Here is a 21042-nt window from a genome sequence, read left to right on the forward strand (position 1 = left end):
ACTTGCCAGCTATTAGAGGTACAACTCTAGTATCATAGGCACTGAGTAGCCGTGTTGATTTTTGACTAGGAATAACAAAAGCATAAATACGTTACCAAATAACGTTTTTTGTTTTATTACTGCTGTACAAGAGTAGTCTATTTTACTAACTTCCTTAAATTTTTTTTAGAATATTTGCTGCAAAACACTGACCACTTAAAAAAACCGACCAGCCCCGAACCACGCACAAGTAGAAGTCCATCGTAGTGCGTCATAGAGGTGGACTGCCAAGGCGGACCAAAAAATGCATGTCTGTAGATTTTTAATTCCGGTCGGATGGAACCGTGAATGATGGTCGCTGGACCCATTTGTCATCTTTTCAGGAAGAAAGATAAAATGGAAATGGAGGTGACGGGGAAAAGGCGCTGGCGATGGCCGGGCTGGGCCTGGCCTCGGCTGGCAGACCTGGCCCGGCCTGGCCGCGCGTGCTCTGAATCGGACTGAAAAATGAAACTTGTCGCGTCCGCCTGAGACTCGCGCCTCGGGCTGGCCTCCTTTGACGAGCCCCGTGTGCCGGCGGGCTGGGCGGGCCAGTGTACCAGTGTACCTGTGGAGGAAGGAGGCCGGCCGCTTCCCTTCGTTCTGCCGCCCTCAGCTCGTCGCCAGCAGGCTGCCTCCGGACCGCTGTCCGTCTCTGTCTCTCTCGTACGCCTTCGGAGCGTCCCTTGAGTGCGAGAGCGACGCGCGCACTTGTTCGGAATGGGTCTGAGCGCGGCCGTCGCCATGCCGAGCACGCGCAGGAGTAATCCCGCCACGCGCCGCCGCGCCCCGCCACCCCATTCATTTGCCCCACACCTGTCCGGAACAACAGTCGACCGGAACAAGCGCCAGCGAGCGCCTGCGAGCGCCAGCGAGCGCCAGCACCGGAAGCGGACGAGCGCCAAGCCGCGCCAAGCCGCGCCAAGCGTCCAGTGACGAAACGGGACCGAGAAAGCCGTGTTTTTCTCGCGCTACTTATTTTGTCGCGTCCTGTTGCCTTCTTGGCTTCTCAGACGCTTTTTCCCCGTCATCGCCACTGCAATATGTCGAATGTGACGCGCTGACGCGCTGACGGGCTGGCGGCGTTGATGGGGCACTGCGATCGCTCGAGCGGGCGAAGCAGGCGAACCGGGCCTCGCTGATTTATGCACGACCTGGCGGCCCCGGTGGCGGTGGCCCCGGGTGGCCCCCTCAAGACTGATTCCGACCGGGAGGCCTCCCTCTCGCACTCGCGGGGCGCCCCGCGTGCGTGCGAGAGAGACAGGGACGCCCCGTTTGGAATGAGCCTTCCGGCGCGGTGTGGCGGCGCTGCTCGCGCTGCTTGGGTGAGGCGCCGCTGCGTCGCTCGCTCTGCGTATGGCGTTGCCATGTACCGCGACACTCCGGGAGATAATCTCACGTGCTTGGGATAACTCCGTAACGACCTCGCCCCGCCCCGCCCCGCCCCTCGCTCCGCCGCCTGCCCCGCGTCTGGGGAGCTGACGGCCCATTGTGGGACTCCTGGCCTTGGCGCCGGGCACGGCCGGGCACGGCCGGGCAGGACCTCTGGAGGACACCAGCGAGTTAGGGGGCGAGGCGGGGCTCGGCGCGAGGCTAGGCTGCACCGGCCGGGGAGGAGGCGTCGCCTGGCGTCGCCTGGCGTCGCCTGGCGTCGCCCGCGGCACTGGAAATTCGGCCGAGCGGAAAGCCGGTGTCCCGGACGCAGGGGCACCTTGGGGCGTGGCGGGGCGGGGCGGGGCGTGGCGGGGCGTGGCGGGGCGGCCGGGGGCCCCGTTAGAGTGAAACGCAACACTTTTCCCCACGTCACGCCATTTCACCCCGTCTCGGCATGTTCTCCTTGAAACACAAGACGGCGAGTGATAAATCAAAGCCCTCGTTTTGGTTCGGCGCCTTGCAAGGCAGCCACGGCTCTTGACCCGAAAGCGAAAAGAGAGACCCCGAACTGATTGGAGGCTTTGCTGTTCGGCAGGTGGTGGCCGTCGTGTCCGTCTTCTTCATCTGCGTGTCGGTGCTGTCCTTCGCGCTCAAGACCCACCCGGACATGAGGGTGCCCGCCCTGCGCAACATCACCGTGCAGGTACGCGCCTTGGCCGCGGACTTGGCCTCCTCGAGTGACTGCTGCCTAACCAGTCTGCCCTGTGCTCACAGATCACCAGCCCCTCGTCCAACAGCAGCAGGGTGCAGTACGCCTGGACGCTGGACAAGGAGCGCACGGACCCGCACGAGGCCTTCTTCTACGTGGAGCTGGCCTGCAACGCTTGGTTCACCTTTGAGCTCGCCGTCAGATCGGTGGTAAGTTCAAAGAAACTCTTTTGCAAGCATGGCGGTTGAGCGCTTCGAGCTGTCACATGCCAAAATGGCGCTGCTGCAGGTGAGCCCCAACCTGGTTGAGTTCATCAAGAGCCCCGTGAACGTGATCGACTTCGTGGCCACGCTCAGCTTCTACACGGACGTGCTGCTGCGGTCGTCGGTGGCGCACCGCGTGGACAAGGCCGACATCCTCGAGTTCTTCTCCATCATCCGGATCCTGAGGCTGTTCAAGCTGACGCGCCACTCGCCGGGCCTCAAGATCCTGGTGCACACGTTCCAGGCCTCGGCCAAGGAGCTCACGCTGCTCGTCTTCTTCCTCGTGCTGGGTATCGTGGTTTTCGCCAGCCTCGTTTACTACGCCGAGCGGTTGCAGGTATTGATTTCATTTCCTTTTTAATTTATAATTTTGTTGCGGGAGGGGGAGATAGTTTTCAAACCTGCCTTCAACGTCCGCAGGCCAACCCCCACAACGACTTCAAGAGCATCCCCGAGGGCCTGTGGTGGGCCATCGTCACCATGACCACGGTGGGCTACGGCGACATGGCGCCCAAGACGTACGTCGGCATGTTCGTGGGCGCGCTGTGCGCGCTGGCCGGCGTGCTGACCATCGCCCTGCCCGTCCCCGTCATCGTCTCCAACTTCTCCATGTTCTACTCCCACACGCAGGTAAGCGCCACTCACTGCGGTGACTGCATCGGCTGCAGCACGTCGGGTTGGCCCGTCTGGCGGTGCGACGCGGCCTGCTTGACGTGCGTCTCCCTCTCTCGGGCCGCTCGCTCGTTGGGGACCTTCGGATGTGCTCCCCACAGCCTCGGCCGCAAAGCACACCGCCGGCTGAGCCCAGGGCGGGCCGCGCCGAGTCCAGCAAGGCGAGCAAGGCGTGTTGGTCCGAGCGGCCGCCTCTTCAATCATGCTGTCGGTCCCGGCCAGCCTCGGCCCGGCCTAGAGGGCCTCGGCCGGCGCGCTGGGTGAGGCGAGGCCGCCCAGCCTCCTCCGCGAGGGAGTTTGGCCCGTTTGCCTGCAAAGTTATCCTATCCTATCCCAGGCCGCTCCGGCAGTGCCTTGCCCTTCGAGGGGTGGCTGGGCGGCAGGGCGTGGCAGTGCCGGGCAGACAGGCACCCCGGCCAAGCAGTGCCTCGCAGTGCCACGCAGTGCCACGCATCCTGGGCCCAGCGCGCCCAGCGCACACCCTCAGTGCCGCCCACGGCCCGCCTTGGCGAAAGCATCCATGCCAATGGCCGTTCCTTTCCTTGACGGCCTGCTCCGCCTGCTCGCTTCCAGGCGCGGTCCAAGCTGCCCAAGCGGCGGAGGCGGGTCCTCCCCGTGGAGCAGCCCCGGAGACAGCCGCGGCCCGACGGTCCCGGCGGTGGCGCCGGAGGCCCCGGCGGCATGAGCAACCGACGCATGAACGCCATCAAGCACCCCGGCGGCGCCAACACCATCTTCAAGGAGGCCTTCGCCCCGACCAAGATCGGTGAGTACCTGTCCCAGTCGTTTCGGTGTTCAGTTAAATCGCCGCAGAGTTTCATTTCGTTTTTTCGTGTCCGTGTCGCAGGGACCGTGAACGGCGTCAACATGATCGGGTTGGCGCTGCAGGGGCAGTCGCTGCCGGGGATGCAGGTGGCGCGCCCCACCGGCTCCGTGGACATGACGTGCTCGCCGGCGGTGCAGCAGCTGGTGCCCCGGGAGCCCACAGGTACGCCCCTGGGTACGCCCCTAGGTACGCCCCTGGGCTGTGCCGCCGCCCCAGCGGCTTCGGCGTGGGTTCGAATCCACTTAGCCGCCGCACCGCAAACCCCGGCGAAATGATGACCCCCGTCTCCGGGGGGTAAGGCTTCTGCATTCGAAATGGAGCGGGCGGGGCGGATGGGGGATGGGACTCGGCGTCGAAGCGGAGCGAGGCAAGCAGAGCACGGGGCGCTTGCCAGCGGTGCCACGACGTGGAGTCGGACCAACTTAAGAGTAACGATGTTGGGGCGGGGCGGGGCGGGGCGGGGCGCGGGGCTAACTAGATTCGCATTCAGGCGAAGCGGGGGGCACGGCCAGGCAGGGCGCGCCGCGGCGGGCTCTGTATCCCTTATTTGCCTTATTGCTTTGCCAACGCGCTCACATACACACTCACACACACACTCGCTCGCCCACGCACGCGCGCACGCACGACGCACGTACGTGCGCAAGCGCCCCCTACCTCCACACACACACACATACATAGAGCCCGCAAGCAACCGCCGACACATTCACCTGTTAGTCTTCTTGGATATACGAAGTTTCGCCGCGGAGGCGGGGGCGGCGGGGGCGGCGGGGGCGGTGCTGGGCGGAAAGGGAGGGGGATGAAATGTAGGCGGCGAACTTGGCGTCCTTAAAACACGCACGCGCGCTCCATCTCCGGGGCGTCCCAGGTTAGTCCCAGGGCCCTGATCCCAGCCAGTTATCATCCTGGCTGCCCTGGCCTAGAACACGGCCTGCTCGCGGTCCACTGGGCCCCGCCTCTGCCAGGGCCTCCGCCTGGGCCTGGGCTTGGCTCCCTTGGGGGTTGCCGTCCCGGCCCGTCCCGGCGAATCCGTGGACGATCTTGTTGATAAACCTGTACGCTTCCTGCCCCCCGCCCCCGAGCTTAATGACAGCCGTGGGGCGAACACGCGGTGTGGTGGCGCCTCTGGTGGCGCCCCCGCCGAGCCTAACACGGCGGCGAGGTGCGGGGCGAGGCGGGGCGGCGCAGGGTTGGTCCGGAAGACGGGGATGTATACGGCGGCCGGGGTGACGGGACGGGCCACGGCAGCCACGGCGAGGCTCGGGGCAATACCGCCAGCAGACTGATTCCGAGCGGGAGTCCTCTCTCTCACTCGCACTCACGGCGCGTCCAGCCACGGTGCGAGAGAGACAAGACCGACGGGACCCCCCGCTCGGAATCAGCCTGCAGACAGTCATTTACGCGCCGTCACTTACGCCCCGGTGGCGGTAGGCGGTGTCGTCGTTTACCCGTGCAGCCGGGCCGCCCGAGGCCGCCGCCGACACCGAGGAGGCCGCCGTGATGAACGCGGCCAAATGGGCTGTCGGCCGTAATGAGAAGGGCTAGGGGCGGCGCGCCTCGGCCGCGCCGGAACTCGCCCGGTGTTTACTTTTTGGGCAGGCGACACCAGGAACCGGGAACCTGGCTACCAAATAAGAACGCGAAAGAAATGGAGGACACTGGGGCCTGGAAAACCCTGCGTTCCGGGGCAGATGGCAAAGCGCCCAGCTATCTCATTTCACTAATTTATTGAACTTATCGAATAATACCGCTTTGTGCTTTGTTACAGTAATGGCGCCGCCGGACCCCACGACGCTCATCCTGTCGTCCAAGGCCTTCCTGGCGCCGCTGTCCAACGTGGGCGTGCCCGCGCTCACGCCCCGCGGCCCCACCATCGGCAACATCGACATCATGCTGCCCCTGCAGGTGGTTGCTCTTGCGGAGCAAGGCTGTGCTTGTCTTGCATTTTCTCCGCGTGCAAACTTGCTTTGCGTACTTCACTTCACATTCTCATCCATACTTGGATTTCAAGGTGTTTCCCAGTAGAGTTCATTGCTTCATTGCTCGTCGTGTTGCAGCCCCGCTTCCTCACCGTGGCGGCGGTGGACACCAAGTCCAAGGCGGAGGCGGTGACGCCGATACCAGGCCCGGTGGCGGCCCCCATCACGGCGGGGGCCATGGCCTTCGCGGGCATGGCGCAGATTCCGGGGCTGGGGGCGGCCGCGGGGCTGGCGCTGGGTGCCGGGACCGTGGCCGGGGTCGCGCAGGTCGCCGGCACCTCGGACATGGTGCCCGTGGTCGTGGTGCAGTCCCCGCCCTGCCACGACGCCGCCACTGCCTCCACGTCCACGGCCTCCACGTCCACGGCCCTGCCCCCCGGGACGGTGGTGGACGTGGGCACCGGGCCGATCACCACGACGGACGACAGCAGCTCGGAAAGCACGAGCACCCCCGTGCCCGGGGCGCTGCGCTCCGCGTCCTGCTCGTCCTCGTCGCCGCGGAGGCGCCACCAGGTGCACCCCGAGCAGGAGTCCATGGTGCCTCACGACGTGACGTGCCACGTGGTCCAGGTGGAGACGCAGTCGCAGGACTCGGCGTCCGTGGCGTCCACGGACGAGGAGCGCGAGATCATGCTGACGTCGCCGCCCATCCCCACGCCCGAGCTGTGCCGCCGCCACCCGCACCTGATGTACGCCCGCCAGCGCTCGCTGCAGGCCTACCCCCAGGCACAGGCGCACCCCCACCCCCAGGCGCACCCCCCGGGCCCGTCCTGCTCGTCCTACTGCGGCCTGGGGTCCTTGGGCTCGCTGCGGCAGCTCGGCGCGGTCCCCATGGGCAGCGGACCCTTGCCGACGGACCCCCTCGTCCCGGACCCCACGCGGCCGGTGCAGTCCGTGAGCAGGCGGGCGAGCCAGCCAGCACCAAGCAAGGAGGGGGCGTCCGGGCCGAGCCAAGAGTTCAGTGACAGTTCGACGCACCTCTGAAGAGTGCCTGTGCCTTTCGTGGAGAGGAGAGAAAACTCCTCCGGCTCTCCGGGGTTCTGCCCGAGAGTCCCTTCGGCTGTGTCGTCTGTCTGCAGATTTTGTGAATTGTATGAAGTGAGTCAATTTTCTCTGGTCAGCCTCTCAGCTGGGTGCGTTGTCCCTCTGTCTGAGCATGGCCGCGCCAAATGCCTGCAGCATTATTACAAAATAAAAACTCTATTTTTATTAGAAAGAAAAGGGAGAGGGTGTCTGCTGTGTCGTTTGTCGATGATGTTGAAAAGGACGTGTAAACTTGCCTAGGATTTCGATCAGAAAGAAATTTTGATTGTTCTGATACATTTTTGCATAGATCAGGTGATTCTTTTCTGACTGGCGAAAATGAGTTACTTTCTGATTTGTTAATTTTCTTGTTCAGAATTAGAAATTAGAGAAACAATAGGGAAATTCTGAGGAAGTTTACACAATTAAAACCAGAAAGTTTCAGCATACAGTGATAACCCTCATGTGACACAGTCAAATTTCATCTGGTTCATGTTTTATACTTATTTAATCTTGCTTGTGTACTTATTATGTCTTTTCTTGTGTTCCTTTCCTATGCACTGTTACCCGGAGATTTTCCGGAAAGCAAATTGTGACCACCTTTAGATGAAATTTAATTATATAAATTATTTTTACTGAAGATATTTTATTTTGCATGAATATATATTTGGCTTTAAATTGCTCAAATGAAAATTGGCACTAAATACCATCTATTCCGGAACTTGTGTATGCTGTGGACCACAAGCAGGGAGACCCAAAGAAGCCCCAAGCTGTTTCATGATGTCCAAGTTAAGTCTGCAGTCACACCTTTTCCCAACTAAAACGGTCGGACGATTCTCCTCATGTGATACTGTTCAAATTATTTATATTCCAAAAAGCCAAAACTCTCGTCCTTTTTGCCAACACTAATGAGTCCATTTTCAGATACATTTGAGGCGTGCGTTCTTATATCCTAGTAATTGGATCAGAGGAAAAGAGCATACGCTAAATGTTCTGCAAAAAAATATCTCAAGTTTCAGAAGTTTCTTTCTTTGTTACTGTTGTACATCTCAGTCCTTTGTAAAAAACGAAAAAAATAAAATTGTTATTAAAATGTGTTGATAGGCATTGTCAAAAGTGGAGAATTGGTCACAATACACTCAAGTCCTTTTAAATAAAAACGCTAACGCTAACGTGGAAGCAGATGACATTCTATTCGGTACTTGAGTCATCAAAGTCTCCACCATGGGACTCGGGATCTGAGTCAGCGTCCTCGTCGTACACCAACCCTGTAAAAAAAAAGAAAAAATCGTGAATTATGGAGCATTTACGGAAAGGTTCTTACGGGTTAGCCTAGGTTTTCACGCACCACAAAAACATGGCGTTTGCCTTGCTTACCATCGTCTCGCCTTGACCATAAAATAGGGATAGGCGACTTCGCCCGTTCGTCGTCTAGATCTTCTGCATCGGAATTCGTTCCCGAAGCTGCAGCAAGTGCCTGCCTGCGCCTGCGAGTCCGGTCAAGCTCGTTCCTCCTTTGCCGCTTTTCGGGGGTCGTGGTTGCCTGTCTTTGCGCCCGTTCCAGCTCGATTTTCCTCTGCCGTGCTTCGGGAGTCAGGCCTGCCTGTCTTCGTGCCCGTTCCAGCTCGTTTTTCCTCTGCCGTGCTTCGGGAGTCAGGCCTGCCTGTCTTCGTGCCCGTTCCAGCTCGTTTTTCCTCTGCCGTGCTTCGGGAGACAGGCCTGCCTGTCTTCGTGCCCGTTCCAGCTCGATTTTCCTCTGCCGTGCTTCGGGAGTCAGGCCTGCCTGTCTTCGTGCCCGTTCCAGCTCGTTCCTCCTTTGCCGCTTTTCGGGGGTCGTGGTTGCCTGTCTTCGTGCCCGTTCCAGCTCGTTTTTCCTCTGCCGTGCTTCGGGAGTCAGGCCTGCCTGTCTTCGTGCCCGTTCCAGCTCGTTCCTCCTTTGCCGCTTTTCGGGGGTCGTGGTTGCCTGTCTTCGTGCCCGTTCCAGCTCGTTTTTCCTCTGACGTGCTTCGGGAGTCAGGCCTGCCTGCCTTCGTGCCCGCTGCAGCTCGATTTTTCTTTGCCGTTTTTCGGGGGTCAGGCCAGCATCCTTTCGTGCCCGCTGGAGCCCGTTCTTCCTTTTGCGCTGATCCAGCGTTGAAGACTCGCCTGAAGAGACATCCTTTGATCCTGTAAATTCGTAGAATTAATCAGAGACGTCTTGGTGATACCGTCGCCAGTCGCCTCGCTAGCCGGCGGCCGGGGCCATGGACAAAGAATTCGCGTCGCGAAGGCACTGTTCGGGGTGCCACTTCGAGGGTTCTGGAGGCTTCGGCCGTTTATGATCATTCCAGTTCTACAAGATTTATCTTTGTTTACGGCCGGCGCGGCCTCGGCTGGTTACAATATTTTCAGGTCTACACGATTCTTCTTTGTCTATGGCAGGCGCGGCGGTGGGGTGGGTGGGGGGTTGGGATAGGCGGTGCCACTGCGCTCTATCCCACTACACCCGCACCAGCCCCCTCAGTCCCCTCAAGGAGGACGGCGGCGAGGGGGGAGACGGGGGTGGAAGGGGACGGCAAAGGCGGGAGGCTACTCTCCCCCAAGCGCGGGGTGAGGCGGGGGCTGGCGGGACTGGCGTTTCCGACTGTAGACTGACCTGCTAGTTGTTCTTCGGCTGGAACGCGGCTGTTTGCAGTCTCGGCGGCGTCCTCCTGTTTGGCGTCAGCGCAGTGATGTGCTCCTGCGCCCTCCGTCTGCCCTGAGAATGCGAAAGCCAAATGTTTACTTATGCATTTAACTATCACGACCGGTATCTTTTTTGTCGTTTTTTTGCTACGCTGTTTATACCCTCACCTCTCTGCTTCGAATCTTGCGCAGTGCAAGATGAGCCCTGCTGTTCAGCGTCTCCAGCGTCATCGCCGCGGTTGGCTCGGCCGCGGGCCTCTGCACCCTCCCCTTGATTAACATCATGTGCTGCCGCGAGCAGCAGTCCCGCGAGCAGCAGTCCTGGAAATTATTAAACTGTAGCCGCAAATGCAGGACGCGTCGCGCCTCCCGACGGGGATAACCTCACTGGACCGCGTTCTCGGACGTGGCACTTACTTTTGTCTCGTTTCTCCCGATACAGCTGCCGGGCCCTTTCACGTTTACGCACTCGTTGTTCTTCGGTCAGCTTCCTGGGGGCCATAGCTTAGGCCAATAATTGCCGCTTCACCTGCTTCTTCCCACATATCTTGTCTGTTTACTGGACTCCACACACGTGCAACGCGCTCCTTCAGGCCAGCCGGCGACACTGTTGTTGTTGTGCGGTGCGGGGCCCCCGCTCCCCTCGTCTCCAGCGGCATGCGGCGTCGCCGGCGGCGGTGCCGACCGAGCTCCGAAGGCGATACGAGCTGAGCAGGCCACGCTAGGCCCCTGCTTGAGGGCCGAGCCGAGCCGGCCGAGCCTTGCCTAGGCCTGCTACGCAGCACGCCGCGCCACTGCGCCCTGCGCTGGCGGCGGGGAGGTAGGGGGGGGGGAGGGGGGGAGGGGAAGGGGGAGGGCTAGGCCCCTTGCCTTTTTCCGGCCCAGGCCGGCTTCACGCACGCACAGACGCACGCATGGTCCCGCCCCGCCTCAAGACTATCTCGAGAGTAAAAGCAAGCTGACACCTTCATTACAATTGTATAGCTTGCTCTAGCTTTAGCAACGGTGTCATCTGCTAAAAATTGTGGATCAAAATAGAGAAACAGGGTGAGAAGTAGTTGGGTTCAAATCCCGGCTGGGTATGGTTTATATTTTCCGCCACAGCACTGCTTTTGCGGCAGCGTGTCAAATGGGTGGCCTACCTTGACGGCGCGGCTTTGCAAGCAGGACCAGCATTTCCAGACAATCCTGGCTATAATAATAGGCGCGAAGCAAACACTCGTCTTTCCCGTACCCTCTGCCCTTAGAGGTGCAGTCATGGAGGTAGAATTTCTCTTGGGTGCAGTGCAGTAGCAGTTCCTGCCGTCGAGCCCCCTACCCACCCCAGTGTGACCAATAGGTGCCCTACCTTGGCGGCACATCTCTGTATAAGAGATAGCTTTCCCCTCTAAGATACAAAAGAGTACTCGCCGTCACTGGGGAGTCAAACCCAGGCTCGATCTATAATGCCTCGCATTGAGCTAGTGTTTGAGCGACCGACCGACCCATTGTGGGACCCATTTACTGGGTCTTTGGGCACAAGACAAAGTGTTCCATTGGTAATAAATTTATTTTGCACGTCATTCCAAAGCATCCAATAACAAAATAGTTTAGCATTAAACATATTTACAAATTTGCTTGGAAGGGAAGACATTACTGCTTCAAACACAACAACAAGAATAATGAATCAACAAAGTACAAAGTGAAAATACTCAACGCATACAGCACAAAATCTTCTTAAGAGCTTACCTAGATTGAACAAAAATAATTTCACGATGAAACCATTATGCCACTTGTCATCCTGAAAAAAGTCTTGAAATCCAACCAATCCTAGCAATTTATTCACCAGGGGTTTGGTGCCAATTTCTGACAATGGCTACATAGTTTCATCGTGACTTACTACTGTTCACCCTGGGTAGTTGTAATTTCACACTATTGAGTAAATCTAGTCTCTAGAATAATTTTGTGCCCATTACAACCAAGTATTGAAGCTTTTTGAATGCATCATTATAATTTTTTTAAATTGTAATTATGATGGTTAGTGCCTTTATGACACAGCAGCTGTGTTCAAATGGATCACAGTCAGTAGTTAGTCAAATCCTTAACAAAGATGCACACCTAATGAGACACAATAAGAAAAGTAAAATCAAGATGCAAGAAAAAGTCTTCAAAATGCGTATATTATCATAGGTAGGTATAGCAGTCCTGTCTTTACCTCACTCAATGCTTACTACAAATTCATACACTACTATAATACAGACAAGTCACATTATCTATGCAAGTTCAGAGGATAGTTTGTTAGTAAAGAGAGTATTAAGACTCTTGAGGCGCATTGAGTATTAATCTGAGGGGAATTTCCACATAAACAGTGCAACTTTTTCTTCAATCAAAATATTTTCTTTGAACACAAACTGTTAGAATGCACATAAAATATCATATTTCATCACACTGGGGTTTGGAAAGTAAAACTTAAATATGTACATAACACCTAAAATAATGACTTATATTACAGGCATAAATCACTAGATAACATGAGTGGCAATTGCCAAATGACTTGTAAATAATGCAAGCAGAAGTTTTTCCTAAAATTTACATGGCAATCCCATCTTGTTTAAACATTAATAATCTAGAATGCATACGTCATTGTTTATCTTTCATCCAGATTTTAATCATCACACAAGGGTGGTTCAAAAGGCAAACCAGCAGATCTACCGCAGAACTACTGTTTCTTCCCAGATCACTGCTGACAAAAATTGAAATCAAAACAATTTTCTTTTTTAAAAATCAGAAAAACAATATAAATAAATTGCCGGATATTCCTGCAGGATAACCGACACATGCCTCCCACGGCGAGACCGAAACGGAAACGTGAGGCGCACAAACACGAAGAGAACGAGGATGAACAAATAAATAATTTAAATTTAAAATGTACACTTTGAGTTTGAGCATTGGGTCTACTCCAGCAGGGACAGGGTGCTGTTGGTCTTCCTGAGCTGCGCTCGCCACGGGATGATCTGCGGGGGTTCCCTGTCCCCAGGGCCGCCCTGGCCGTTCTCTGAGCCGCAGTCCGACCGGTCGTCCGCGGCCTGCAGTCCGTTCTGGCCATTCTGGCCGTTCTGGGCGGCGGGCACGCTGTTCTCCTTGTTGCAGTCCTGGAGGTGCTCCTGGTTGCCGGGCTGCTGCTCCTGCTGCTTCGAGGCCTGCTTGGGGAGCACCGCGTCGCCATTCTCCGACCGCGGCTTCTCGTCCACGCGCGGCGTGTAGAGGGAGACCCTGCGCAAGCAAGACGTAGGCATCAGCACACAGCTGAAATGTCAGGAAAAAAGTTGCTGTTTTTTGGCAGTGTACACACGTGCACCGCGCACACGCCCTTCGGGCCGTCGGGCCCTTCACCACCTGTGCTCCGCCCCGCCCCGCGCTATGCGCTGCGCCGCACTCGCCAAATTACACAGTGCAGGCGCCTTGTAACGTCACGACCGCGACCGGCACGGCCAGGGCGGCCAGGACGGCCGGGACGGCGAGGCGAGGAGGGAACAAAGACTAAAGACTCACTTCTCGGTGCCCTCCTCCTTCTTGGCCAGGAGCTGCCGCTTCCAGGCCGGGATGGCGGACAGCCGCTTCTGCTCCGCGTCGCGCTGCAGCTTCTCCTCCATCTCCTTGCGCGCGCGCTCCGCCGCCTTGCGTGCCAGCATCTGCCGCTTCCAGGGCGGGATCAGGTTGCCCGTCGCGTCCGTCTCGGGCACCTGTGCCAATGCAACAATGAAGCAATGCAAACAGGTGTCAACAGGAGCCGCCTGCGCAGTGCTACACACGCAGTGCTACACACGCAGTGCTACACACGCAGTGCTACACACGCAGTGCTACGCAGTGCAGAACCGGCCGAAACGGCGCCTTGCCTACCTTCTCCACGAACTGCGTGGCCGTGAGCTGCTTGCTGATCTCCGAGATGATCTCCTTCTCCTGGCGCTCCTCGGTGCGCGCGCGCTCCACCTTCATCTTCTTGATGCCCGTGATGTCCTTGCTCATCTTGAGCTCGGCGATCAGGTCCTGCTTGTTCTGGTCAGCCGGCCCTGGAGACAGACGGAAAGTAAAGTGAGTTGATGAACCCGAGAGAAGGGCAACCGGGTGAAAGAGGGATTGGACGGTGGCTGCACCTTTCCCGGACTGCAGCATGTTGGCGGGGCCCGGCGGGCGGAGCACGGGGGCGGACAGGGTCTTGGAGGCCAGCGTCTTCCTCAGCTGGACGCTGTTGAGGTCCTGGATGGAGATGGCTGACAGGGGCTGGTGCTGCTTCCTCTGCGCGGTCGGTGACGGCGGTCCAGGCGCGGGGGGCGGCGCGGGGGCGGCGGCCTCGGGGAGCGGCGGCGGCGGCGGGGCCGAGGAGCCGCCCGACACCTCCTGGTAGTGGTCCAGAGCGCCGGACCTGGATAAAGATAAGACAGTGGAATCAGGCAGGTCTCGGAGGGCAGCGGACCGACACGGCCTGGCCCTCGGCGCCCTCGGCCCGGCTGGCCGACGAAAGCGAGCGCGTTGCGCAAGCAGCAAGCCTGGAAGGGAAGGCCCGGACCAGACCCGGCCAGACCCCAACAAAACGAAAACCCCTCAGCCGAGAACTCATCTGCATATCATTACGGCACGGCACGCCGCGGCCATCGCGTCGTTTTGGCGCCGTTTCCAGCGTTTCGTTTCGAAAGTGACGCCCCGGGCTGCGCGCTGCGCCCCGCGCCCCGCCTGGGCTAGCCTGGGCCTCTGGCCTGGGCCCGCCGACGACGCCGCTCGTTTGGCACTTCCGGTCAGGGAAGGCCCACCTCGGCGTCGTCGGATTCATCGCCGGAACAGGAAGACAGCGCGGACGCGCAGCAGCCAGGAGGCTGCAGTGCCCAGCAGTTGAGCTGGGAACGCCGGCGTTCGTCCGCGACCCGCGGGCCCACGTCCACCATTAGCAGCGACACCGTTACACGAGCATGCGCGCCAACCACGGCAACATTTGGCGGCCGGGCAGGGACTGGCACAGCGCGGCAGCTGGACGGAGCCCCACATGGTGTGCTCCAGCTTGCGCTCCAGCTTGTGCTCCAGCTCGAGATTCGTCTCGGCCTCGAACTCGGTGCCGGTACCGCGCGGTACCGCCAGTGTCGGGTACTTTCTTCGCAGCAGTACTCGCGTGCGTGAAGCACAGGACGCCGCGCTGAGACGCGCCGCCGGCCTGGCGCGGCCTGGTGCTCTTCACGGCGACGTGGCCACGGAGTGCAACGAGTGCCACACGTGAAACGCCGTGGCCTACTGCCAGTGGCGTGCGCACAAAATTTGAAAAGCCACGCGTTTACCCATTTAACAAACAGGATGCGTCGCAATTTGCGTAACTTTCAGGCAACCGAATCGGGGCCTTCCGTGGGCAAAAGGGGGGGGGGCAACTTCTTCCCCCTATGCACGGGCCAAATGCGTGCCCACGGCCCTGCAGCAAAGCTCGTGGGCTAGGTCCAGGTGCAGTAATGGGTAGCCAAGCAGGGCCCAAGAGAACGGTCCGGCGGGGCGGGCGCGGCCCCGTGCGAGGCGGCTGGCCTGGCCAGGCTGCGTTCAGGACAAGGTCTCTGTCGCACAGCAGCGGGTGTGTCGGACCTTCTGTTCGGCGACTCCTTCGACGCACTCAGTGGCTGCTTGCTGTTCTTGACTCGGCGCCGGCGACTCCGGCTCCCAGCCGGCATTCCGTCTGTCTGCCGTGCCTCGGCTGATCTGCACCTCGTTGGCGATCGGACGCGTTCGGCTCACTCGGTAACCTTCGGACATCGGTATCCGCCGATGGCTTTCTCGGACCTCTCTCTCGCACAGTGTCGCTGCGGCGGAGGCGAGCTACAGGGGTTCGCCAACGGGTCCCGATTCCGGCCTCTGCTTTCAGGCACCTATCGCCTAGTGACAAAAAGGGAGGGGGGGTCATACATCTCCCCCTTTTTGCACGCCACTGCGTGCCACGGCGTGGCAGCACGCTCGAGGGTCAACGTCCAGGCCAGTAATGTTAACAAGCAGCCAAAGAAAGGTTCGGCGGGGTGGGGCGCGGCGCGGTGGGTATGGCGGTCTGGTCCTGGTCCAGGGGAGGTGGACCGGAACTCTTCGCGTGCAGCATCGCCGGGCAGCGCCGAGCCTTCCACCGCCACCTCCCCGCTTTCACAGTGCGGCAGTCAAACCCGGCAGCCGGACGAATCCAGGATCCCGTCGGAACATTCCCCGCCGACGCAGCGACGCACTCGTGCGCGAGGCCCGTCGCCTACCTCGCCGTCACGCCGTTCACACTCACCTGTTGAGCCCTGCGATGGCGTTCTGCAGTCCGGCAGCCAGGCCCGAGGGCGGTGGCGGCGCGGGGGCTGCGGGGGCGCCGGGCGCCGTTGGGACGCAGGGCGGCGTGGTCGCGCTGGGCGCGGCGGGGGCGGCGACCGCGGCGAGGCTGGGCGGTGCGGGGGCGGCGGGGGCCGCGGCGACCAGCGCCGGGAGGGGGATGGCGATGAGGGGCGCGGCCGGGGCGCCGGGGCCGCTGATGGAGCGCAGGTACTCGCTCGGCTTGATGAGGTGGTTCGAGTCGGCCGAGTTGGACGGGAACTTGGGCGGGATGAACGGCAGCGCCAACTGCTTGTTGACCAGCGCGTGCGCGCTCGCGCCCGGACCTGCGGGAAATCAGAAACGAAATCCTCCTTTACTTCAGTTTCATCGGCGCCTCCGGTGGTTCATTTTTACAGTGTTAACCGTGCTTTGGTACAGACGCCAAGGTGGCGGGGAAGGGTTGAACCCGGTTGCACCTAAGGTTGGACCGACGATGAGATGATAATGGCCTTCTCCAGTGAGACTGCTTGCAGTTAGTCACTGTGATATTCCAGCAAAGTGCGAACGCCGGCGCATGTATGTACAAGCTGCAGGCAGGGCGCAGCAAGGCGCGGCAAGGCGCGGCAAGGCGCCACCGCCACCCATGACGGCGCACACTGGCGCACACTGGCGCACACCCGCTTGGCGCCGCTCGCGTCGGGAAAAAGCTCAGCGAAAGTCACTTCCATGCTCGCCGCCCCGCGCGGTGCGCAGGCCGCGGGGCTGCAGCCTCAAAGCCTCGAAGCCTCGAAGCGCAGAGCGGCGGAAAGCTCGCAAAGCGCCACAAAGCTGCAGCCAGCTTTGACGGTCGCAATAAAACAGGGAAACAAACAGGCCTGCCGACCGCACCGCGGTGCGCGCACCCCACCCGTCGCGCTGCAGAAATATGTGCACGTGTTCCCTCATCCGCGTCGCCTCCAACTTTTCCAGCAAGCAGTGTACGTACAGTGCAGTCGCGCAAACATTTTTGCATGGGTCTGCGGCGGCCGACAGGGCCGGGCGGCACTGGGTCACGAGTTATCGGCTCTAGACAATGAGGTGTATTTATTGAGGGCGTGTCGGCGTGCAGGCGGAAACGCGGAGCCGCGGAGCGGGCGCCCATCGGCCGAGAAGGGCGATTGACGTGATGGGCCGACGGGGCCGATGGGGCCGGCGACGGGTCGGGTCGAGGAAGGGCGAGGCCGCCGTCGAGGCCGCCGAGGCCGCCGAGGCCGTCCGCGCGGCCCAAGGCCCGGCCGACACGCCCCGGCCGAGATAGCCGTGTTGACGGCGGCGTGGCAGTGCCGGCAGTGCAGGGTGCAAGCAGTGGCGTTCACCCCGTTCGCTGGGCAAACAGTGAACGCTGCGGCCGAAGGAGGGAAGGGTGCTCCGATAGCGGCGGCTGGGTCGCTCCGATCAGTGCCTCCGGCGCTCTGTCTCTCTCGCACTCATGGTGCGTCCCGTAGAGGTCGGAAGAGACATAGCGATGAACCGACAGTTCGGAGTCAGTCTACAGTGCAGCGACAGCGCTCAGCCGGTCACCGCGGCCACCCTGGGTGCGCCTCCTTCCCGCCCCTGTTCACCGTGTAGGTAGTGCAGTGCCCGCGGCAGAGGAGCAGAGAAGTGCGGCGAAAATGAGCAGAGCTTTCTCCGCCAGGCTGCCAGGCTCCGTGCGGGGCAAGGAGCGCGGAGCTACACGTCATGCTCGGCCGCCTACCTTCAAAAGTGCGCGCTCCGCCAAGACGGGCCTACGTCCTGGCACGTGCAAAAATACTGCAGGAAGACCGTCACAAACCTCACAGATAAAAAAAATCACTGAAAATAAAAAGTCCGCCGATTTGAAAGGGGTGCACAAGAGTGTCCAATTTTACACTACAGTATCCGAACATCGCTCCACTGACGCACCACACACTCAGATATGGTACATCTCAGGCAAGCCTCTAACTACATCCAGACTATTTACGTACATCGTGCAGCCACAACCAATCAGTGTACAGAATCATGACAGGGTGTACCTTGACGCGCGTTGACGCGCCTACAGTGCGCACCACTACTCAGCCAGACCAGCACTACAGTGCAGCAGTGCTCGCATGCCGCTCCACCTCGCGCACCACGACGTCGACGTGCTCGTCCAGGCGCCGTCCAGGCGCCGTCCAGGGCGCCGCGTGCTAGTCTGTACACTACTGCGCCGCAGGGCCTGCAGGGCGCACTCACCGCTGCACGGCGTGGACACCTCCGCCTCGTCGGCGGGCTCCTGATCGGCGGCGGCGGCTGCGGCGGCGTAGTGGCTGTTGGCGATGATCTCGGCCGCGACGACAGAGCACTGCGCCTGCACGCCCTGCACCACGACTGCGGCAGACAGTGGCCCTGACAAGGGGGTGTGGGGGTTGTCGTCGAGGAGACGGCCGCAGCGGTATCGCCGGAGCGCGCTCAGCACGGCACTCAGCACGCCGCTCAGCAGGGCCAGCAGCGCGGCGGGGCCACGCGGCCACAGCACAGCCAGGGCCTCGGCGGGGCCGCGACGGGGCCTACATCCCTGGGGGCCAGCGGCCACTTCTTGACGACGCAGGGCACCGCGAGGCGTGCGCACGCGGACGACACAGTGGGGGCTGCTCGCGGGGCTGCTCGCGGGGCCGGCGCGGCGCGGTCTCTCGGTGGCCCTCTCGGCGCGACCACCAGCACGGGAGTGCAGCAGCCGAGCCGAACGGAGCCCCAGGAGGGGCCCAGGGAGGGGCTCAGGAGGGGCCGCTGCCTCCACGGCGCCTAGGCCAGCGACGGCGGGAGGGGAAGGGGGCGCCTACTACGGTACGATGCACCCCGACCGAAAGCCAACCACTCACACTCGGACTCACACAGTCACACCGGCGGACGCACGCTCGCGCGCGCACGGACACGCACACGCGCACGGCGACGCGATGAGTAACGTCGTCGCCTCGCAGTAACATCACATGCGGTGCGCACACACACTCTCAGACTCTCGCTTTATGCCTGCTCCAGTCAGACTCGCGACAGGAGGCTGATGCACTAATTAAGCGTCGTCGGCGAGACGCCGTGCGAGGACGCCGTCGTTCCACGGGGGGCTGCCGTGCAGAGTATGGCTGGTAAATCACACGCGAGGTCGCCGCCGTCGAAAGGGGGACGGCCGGCGCGGCAGCCCTAATTGTCGCCGTGCTTGTACCTTTTCGAGCGTGCACTGTATTCTTTATTGTCGGACCGACGGCCCGCTGCCGCCCGCTGCACGCCGCGCTGCAAGGCGCCGTGTCGCAAGTTGAATCAGAGCCTCGGGGGTTCGGGCTTGGCCAGGGCTTGGCCAGGGCTTCGCCAGGGCTTCGGGCCGCGGCGACGTTCCACTCCTCGGTGACCTTTGCCTCCTCGGTGAATGTGTTGGCGTCACGCCGGTCACATAAAGGTCCCCCTTCGCTTCCACGACCGGCGGTTGGGCGCTGCAGCGCTGCAGCGCGCTGGGCGGGGCCGAGTGGGATGGCTAACTGCTGCCGCGCCTCGGCGAAAGGCAGGCGACAGCGGGGCGATATTGGGCAGGGCCGTCAGGGCACCGAGGCACCGAGGCACGGTCGCCGCCACCCCGAGCCGCACCACGCAGTGCACTCAGTGCAGTACGGAAAGTTGCACATAAACCGCTATGCACGCCAGGCTCTCCGTTTTTCTAAAGCGCTCCGGACACGAGAGTCGGCGGTGTGCTCGCCGGACACCCCGCCCCCGCCGCCACGCCGCCCCACAGCGATAGACCATCGCGGCGTGGCGGAGAGGCACTAGAGGCACCAAGGACGCCGCGCCGCGCCGCGCGTTGCCGCGAGGGTCCACCGACGTCGAAAGTGCGGTATGGACAGCCGGCCAGCGGAAAGCGAGAACGGTGTTAAACGCATGCTCGCCGACGTGGAAATCAGTAGCGCGGCGGGCGGGGCGCCTCTCGGGCGCCTCTCTGGCGCCGTCCATGGTGATGGCGTGCATGATGATGCCGCGATACGGCGATACCACTGCGCCGCCAAGGGACCGCCTGCCAGCGCGCGCGCCCCGAGGCCCGCCCGGGCTGCCATGCCGCTCCACCGCTCCGTGGACGCCGCTACTTTTTTCCTCGCCGTTTTCGGCTGAGCCGCGCCGCGCATCACTTTCCGTTTCGTCTTGCCTCGCCGTCCGCACGTCCGCGTGGCCCCCCGCCCGGCCGGCCCGGCCGCGGTATGGCACCGCCATGGCACTGCGCTGCACTACACGGTCATTAGCGCCGGGGCACCGGGCCGTGCCCGCGCCGTGCCCAGCCGCGCCAACGCGCCAACGCGCGCGCTAAACCCAAGCCGAGCGAAACACCCGGCTCTAATCCACGGGACTTTCTTTTAAAAATGCATGCGAGCCGCGGAGAGAAAGAAGACCCAGTGTGGGGAACGAATACCCCGTGAAGAACGAACACCCCGTGTGGAGAGAGAGACCCCGCGATGACGCGGACCAGTGTGGTCTCGCCGACGGACTCCCCGACGGAGGGACCACCGCGACGCGGATTCGCGGATACGGCACCCCGCGACGGCACACGGCGCTCTACTCCCGGAAGCACCGAGCGGCCATTAAGCCTGATCAGGCCTACCAGAGCACGGCGCTGGCAAACCACACAGTTAATTAATTGCAGCCTCTCGGCCAATCGCATGCTCTGATTGCCCCGGGCAGCCCCCGGCGGCAGCCCCAGGCGGCCCAGGCCCAGGCCAGGGACTCGCGGACTCTGGTGCTCCGGTCCGGCAGGGGTTTTCACCTGCGACTCCTCCTGGTCGCGCTGTGCGCCGCTGCGCCTCCAGTGATGTAAGCGACTGCGCGCATGTGTGTCGCTCCCGTTGCGAAACTAGCATGCGCACCCCGGTTTTAGTGCTCTTTCCGTTTCAAATCTCTGGTTCCCAGCTCGCGAGCGCGAATTTGAGCCCCAGCATCGTGGTGGAGCCAGTCAATCCGTCGAATGGAGGTCGCTCAGCAGCAGCTCGGCGGGCTTGGCGGAGCGCGGCGCGCTGATGGCCTGATGCAGCAGATCTGCCGGCGGCACCTCGCAGCTGGCCGCGCCCGGCGCCACACACCGTGCAGGCCGAGCAGGCCGAGCAGGCCGCCAGGCTGGCGTGGCCGGACAGTCGTATGCATAAAGCCGAACGGAACGGACGAACGGCCAGCGGTACGCACGGCTGTACAACGCACGGCGGTACGCACGGCGGTACGCCAGGC

At 61.2% G+C, this 21042-nt stretch overlaps 3 protein-coding genes across 3 annotated transcripts in view; 1 reads left to right on the forward strand and 2 right to left on the reverse strand.

Annotated features, from left to right (window-relative positions):
* Window positions 1-7496, forward strand: part of LOC117653888 (potassium voltage-gated channel protein Shaw-like) — a 66295-nt gene extending 58799 nt beyond the window's left edge. The window contains exons 9-16 of the mRNA XM_034399879.1: window positions 1988-2095; window positions 2167-2310; window positions 2390-2701; window positions 2785-2994; window positions 3610-3802; window positions 3884-4024; window positions 5628-5764; window positions 5917-7496. Coding sequence (XP_034255770.1) covers window positions 1988-2095; window positions 2167-2310; window positions 2390-2701; window positions 2785-2994; window positions 3610-3802; window positions 3884-4024; window positions 5628-5764; window positions 5917-6822 — 2151 coding nt within the window. The 3' untranslated portion in view covers window positions 6823-7496. The remainder of the gene's footprint in view (window positions 1-1987; window positions 2096-2166; window positions 2311-2389; window positions 2702-2784; window positions 2995-3609; window positions 3803-3883; window positions 4025-5627; window positions 5765-5916) is intronic.
* Window positions 7497-7530: 34 nt separating this feature from the next.
* Window positions 7531-10118, reverse strand: LOC117653892 (vicilin-like seed storage protein At2g18540). Its single transcript, XM_034399893.1, has 5 exons — window positions 9943-10118; window positions 9694-9846; window positions 9497-9598; window positions 8239-9027; window positions 7531-8129 (listed from the first exon to the last, which is right to left on the reverse strand). Exons 1-5 carry the CDS (start codon window positions 10025-10027, stop codon window positions 8053-8055), a joined length of 1206 nt encoding a protein of 401 aa, XP_034255784.1. The 5' UTR covers window positions 10028-10118; the 3' UTR covers window positions 7531-8052.
* A 937-nt stretch (window positions 10119-11055) lies between these two features.
* LOC117645849 (espin) overlaps window positions 11056-21042 on the reverse strand; it is a 34737-nt gene continuing 24750 nt past the window's right edge. Inside the window, exons 10-14 of the mRNA XM_034386322.1 lie at window positions 15976-16157; window positions 13659-13821; window positions 13405-13574; window positions 13057-13247; window positions 11056-12777 (exon numbers count right to left, since the gene is read on the reverse strand). Of these exons, the coding sequence (XP_034242213.1) occupies window positions 12459-12777; window positions 13057-13247; window positions 13405-13574; window positions 13659-13821; window positions 15976-16157 (1025 nt within the window). The 3' untranslated portion in view covers window positions 11056-12458. The remainder of the gene's footprint in view (window positions 12778-13056; window positions 13248-13404; window positions 13575-13658; window positions 13822-15975; window positions 16158-21042) is intronic.

The sequence above is a fragment of the Thrips palmi genome, unplaced genomic scaffold, assembly GCF_012932325.1.
Source record: "Thrips palmi isolate BJ-2018 unplaced genomic scaffold, TpBJ-2018v1 HiC_scaffold_10, whole genome shotgun sequence".
In the NCBI taxonomy this organism is placed as follows: domain Eukaryota; kingdom Metazoa; phylum Arthropoda; class Insecta; order Thysanoptera; family Thripidae; genus Thrips; species Thrips palmi.